Source organism: Diaphorina citri, unplaced genomic scaffold (genome assembly GCF_000475195.1).
Source record: "Diaphorina citri unplaced genomic scaffold, Diaci psyllid genome assembly version 1.1 scaffold128, whole genome shotgun sequence".
In the NCBI taxonomy this organism is placed as follows: Eukaryota; Metazoa; Arthropoda; class Insecta; order Hemiptera; family Psyllidae; genus Diaphorina; species Diaphorina citri.
In genome coordinates, this window is record NW_007377565.1 from 47,023 (window position 1) to 52,097 (window position 5,075).

Below are 5,075 nucleotides of genomic sequence, written 5' to 3' on the forward strand. Positions count from 1 at the left end.
TAGTTGAAATCCCAACGAAGTGCCGAGACAGTCTGATTATGATCTTAGCAAATTCAAAATTGCATCTCACATGTGAAAAAAAAAGGAGATTGTATAATTTGTATAGAGAATCATACGTACATAGGTATCAGCCGTTGCCTTTTTCACTCTAAACTACATAGTATCTAGGTCAGAGGTTTCCAACTAGCGGCCCGCGGGCCACATATGGCCCCCAGACCATTTTTGTGACCCGCAAAGCTTTTAGGGTGGATCCCTCTTGCTTGATTTTTGCTCTTTTACTATGGGGTGGACTCCGAAAATAAAGCATCCACCCCCATCCCCTCCAGAAAATCCTGGATACGGGCCTGCTCCCCTGTGTATGTGGCCCGCGAAATACCTGCCAATGTAGCATGTGGCCCGCATACACATAGACTGGTGGACTCCGAAAATAAAGCATCCACCTCCATCCCCTCGAGAAAATCCTGGATACGGGCCTGCTCTCCTGTGTATGTGACCCGCGAAGTACCTGCCAATGTAGCATGTGGCCCGCATACACATAGACGTTAGGAATCCCTGATGGTTATGTACCTACATGTATCTCCTTATTCCTTATCTCATACAATGGAGCAGTTGCAAATGGGTAAACATTATAAATAAATGGTCGATTCCTATGTAAAAAGTTGGGAAAAATCCAAATCCGAAGTCAAAGATAGGATAGGAGAAAGCTTGCCGTTCCGAGAACGAACTTAAAGTTTTGAAGAAGCTCTTCAGCTTCACTATAAACAAATTTATTTCATGATTGACATCTTCTCTTAACTACGTCTTGCTAAATATAAAATTACTTAGTCCAATATATAAAATTACTTAGTCCAATATAAACTATTGAGAAGTGACTGTGTTTGGTGATCTCTTGACCAAGGACCTCGTATTGAGTACGAAGATCAAAGACCGAAGACCCTAGAATCCCTAGATCCAAGGCTGAGAAGACAATACCAAAGGACCAATGCCCCGGACCCTATATTCAGGACTCCCTAGATCCAAGGCTGAGAACCCAATAGTCCCAATACCAAAGACTAACTAACTTGTAGACGTTTACTTAGAGTAATTTATTTTGCTTTAGCACAATATTGTATCACATCATGGGGTGGCGCATACCAAAACGTCATCACAAAACTTAAACGGACACAAAACATACTTCTACGAATTATACTTAACAAACCTCACATCATGGGGTGGCGCATACCAAAACGTCATCACAAAACTTAAACGGACACAAAACATACTTCTACGAATTATACTTAACAAACCCTTTGCTAATTATTGCTATTTAATTATTTATTCAAGGGAAATTTCAGGCTGGGTATCCTCCCCGTTTAACTTAAAATCAGACAAGTATTATTTTAAACAGTGTCTTTGATATAATATATTATAGGTGATCAATTTCCTTTCCTAAGTTTCCTACTGTTCATTCGCATAAAGTTGACGAAGCTGTACGCTATTTTGACGACATTCAAGAACAGGACCCGACGCAGAATGATGGCTCCTCCCTCCGTAGAACTTCAGATGGTTGGGTCTCTGACAAATCCTCAGTAGTGACATCAGACCTCGCTTTGTATCTCGCGTACAGTGTTGCCAGTGACTAGAGTTTATGGAACGGCACACCATAGCGTTACAATCATCCATTATCTGTCAGCAAAAGAGGCAAAAGTCAGAAAAGGACCGGGACCAATTCATCATCAAAAGCAAAGGATCATCCTAAGCAGATAAGTGTAGTATGTACTCGGAACAGCTGACTTTTTCTTTTAATATCCTTCTCTCTGCGATTTTGGGACGATAAGGCCTCCGTTATCACAGTTCCCCCTATCAAACCTCTTGAAGCTTCCGAATTTAGTGTTCAAACCGTCGCGTCTGAGAAACCTGTAGTTAAAAGATTTTTCCTCCACACACGTTCCTACTGTCTCACAGTGGGCCAGAAATCAAATTTAGGGGGACAAAAATAGAAGAATGAAGTTTTTATTTTGATGACAACGGACCCATACCTATATTGACAGTCGTCCCTTCAATGCATCTTGACCTGCATTATTAGATATCTCATAGTACTGGAACCCCCACTACTAACTTCCATAGGTTGGAGTAGTTGCTACATATTTTATAATATAAGTTTTTATAATATATAAGATATTATAAAATCAAAATCCATTCACTCATTCACAGTTCACATTTCACACACTGATCGCTCTATCTCCTGAACCACGTACAACACCTAGAAAGCTGAAATTTGGTAGGAATCCTGAACCACGTACAACACCTAGAAAGCTGAAATTTGGTAGGAATATTCCTTTTATGGTCTAGGTGTGCAATAAGAAAGGATTTTGCGAAAATCTAAACCGATCCTGAGATATGATCAATTTTTGATCGCTAAAATCACCATAAGAAATACACAGAGTGCAGAGACTGCGGGAGAGAAATGTTCCGCTTTCGACCAACATTTTGAGTTTTCGTTTATGTTTTTAGTTTGATAAATTATACAAGTTCGGCCATGCCTTTTCCACAAGTTTGGCCATGCCTCAAGTTCGGCCATGCCTTTTCCACAAGTTTGGCCATGCCTCAAGTTCGGCCATGCCTTTTCCACAAGTTTGGCCATGCCTCAAGTTCGGCCATGCCTTTTCCACAAGTTTGGCCATGCCTCAGTTGTGACCCATAAGGAAATATGAACATTACCTATTTATTTCCATTCTCTGATCTGATTCATCTGATTGGTTGGCTGCTAATTTTATCACATTCACCTAACCAATCAGCAAGTTTCACTTTTTAATAATTTGTTTATAAACTAGCACATAAAGAGATTGTGTGATTGGAGTTCAGTCTGATCAGACCTCTTCTTGTCCATCTGATAAGGGACATATAATGAGGGGTGGGTGTACTTAGACACAGCACAATATTATAGCAGTGATTGCCACAAGAAAAAATCCTTATCCTAAAGGGAGGAAAGTATGTATTTTACTTGTCTGCTGCTGAATGTCTTATCGTCCCAAACTCATAGAGAGAAGGACAGAATAGAAGAAATCCAGCCGCTCCCCGCTCCAAGAACGAACCTTATCTGTTTAGAATAAAGGTAGCCCGGGCGGGAATCGAACCCGCGACCCAGCGCTTTCAAGGCAGACGCTTTAGCCCCCAAGCTAGAATGTGCTTTGATTATGTGTAGTGTAGTGTAGAGTGTAGATAGTAGACTTGGCCATAAAATTGCATCCATCCTCTCAACTTGTCATATTTGATCCTTAGAATAAGCATAGATAGGAGAATGGATAAAATGTATATTGTAAATTTAAAAAATAAATAAAGTCATATACTCTAGCCCATCCAGATTCTAACCACGCGCCACAACTCTTCGGTTGATCCTTGGGCAACTGGTGTATTCGACATGCTATCACAGCTGGCTGATCAAAAATAAGTACAATATGTACAACAGAATAATCGGCATGTATCCACTTACTTGCTTTTTAAGTTGTAACAACTTTTGATGAAAGTAAATGATCTGTCGAATATAAAGTTGCTCATACTTTTGTGCATCTGACTTTTCTATTAACTTTACCTTGCAAACTGTTGATCCATATGTTAGGACCTGGGGCCAATTCCCCAAAACCTCAAAAAAATCACTTCTTGTACAAAAAATTGTTGGCAGGAAGGTAGGTACCTACTGTTTGTCAGTGTGTACTGCATGGAATTCACATTGTACATGTACTTGTCTGATAACTGATAAGTTACCTATAAGACAAGTAAAAGGGGGCTGAATCAATTCCAGTATTTCCAGTCTAGGCATGTAATTATGACTTTTGTGTTTGATGATTTCAGCACACATTACCTACAATTTTTTTTTCTATTAGGTGCTTTAATTATGTTTTATGCATGTCGTTCGCGCCGCACCTACCTACAAAGATTGCAATTCCGAAAATTCTAGGGTGAAAGCAACAAGGTCGTTTTTGAAGGTGCAAAAAACAAGGTCGTTCTTGGACTGGAATATCGAATTTTTACTTTTTCACCTGAGTCTCGAGTCGGATAACTAATAGACACAATCATGCAATGTGTTCCTCTGGAATTTTATCTCGAGCAACAAGGTCGTTTTTGAAGGTGCAAGAAACAAAAGGTCGTTCTTGGACTGGAATATCGAATTTTTACTTTTTCACCCGAGTCTCGAGTCGGATTACTAATAGACACAATCATGCAATGTGTTCCTCTGGAATTTTATCTACACACCTATGTACCTACGTCATACCTATTAACAGTGTTAACTATATGTACCTAGTCATTTTGAAGTGCTAAATCGAAAGTACAAAGTTTTTCACGGAATAGCCTCTAGCCTAGCATGTATGTCTACTTTGGTGCACACTCTACAACCGAATCAGAAATGTTGGGTTCAAAGTTCGAAAGGAAAGGAAAAATTTCGTGTTTTTTTTTTTTTTTTTTTTTTTTTTTTTTTTTTTTTTTTTTTTTTTTACTTGCTTTTTAAGTTGTAACAACTTTTGATGAAAGTAAATGATCTGTCGAATATAAAGTTGCTCATACTTTTGTTCAATTATCTTCTCATTTATTAGTCTTTGTTTATGGCTTATTTTTGTTTTGTCTGGTCTAAAAATGTTCTTATTTTGTTTAGAATAAAGGTACGCAATTTTATTCTTCTCTAGGTTAGTGTAGAAAAACCTCTGTCCTTGAGAGTCTCTTAGTTTGGTACCGAGATTTTCCACATGCTGGCAGAGAATGGTGTATTGTGCTTCCATGAAATATATGATGTGGGGGATAATAGTACTTGTAAGTGTGACACCAACGATGAAAAGCAATCCAGCATAAAGCTGCCAGACCATAATAGCCTCATAGTACCATGATTCTGTCTCGTCAATGAAAGGTATCTTGATATTTGTCAATGAAATCCGCTCTGGATGTTTGGTTCTATAGACATTGGCTTGAATTTCAAGCTCTTCTGAAGTGAGAGGAATGATTGTTTGCAAAATGGCTCCAGACACTGTCAGTGTTATACACAGAGCAATCAATATTATCGTCTTCTTGCTTTTAGCTCGACCTTTCTCAATGACTTCACTATT

The 5,075-nt window shown here is 38.9% G+C and overlaps 2 protein-coding genes across 3 annotated transcripts in view; one reads left to right on the forward strand and one right to left on the reverse strand.

The window, feature by feature from the left end:
* The window catches only part of LOC103524939 (solute carrier family 52, riboflavin transporter, member 3), a 23,801-nt gene that overhangs the window by 5,055 nt on the left and 13,671 nt on the right, over positions 1-5,075 (forward strand). The gene's annotated exons all lie outside the window — the stretch shown is intronic.
* The window catches only part of LOC113465577, a 10,805-nt gene continuing 7,138 nt past the window's right edge, over positions 1,409-5,075 (reverse strand). The window contains exon 2 of the mRNA XM_026820207.1: positions 1,409-1,665. Coding sequence (XP_026676008.1) covers positions 1,438-1,665 — 228 coding nt within the window. The 3' untranslated portion in view covers positions 1,409-1,437. The remainder of the gene's footprint in view (positions 1,666-5,075) is intronic.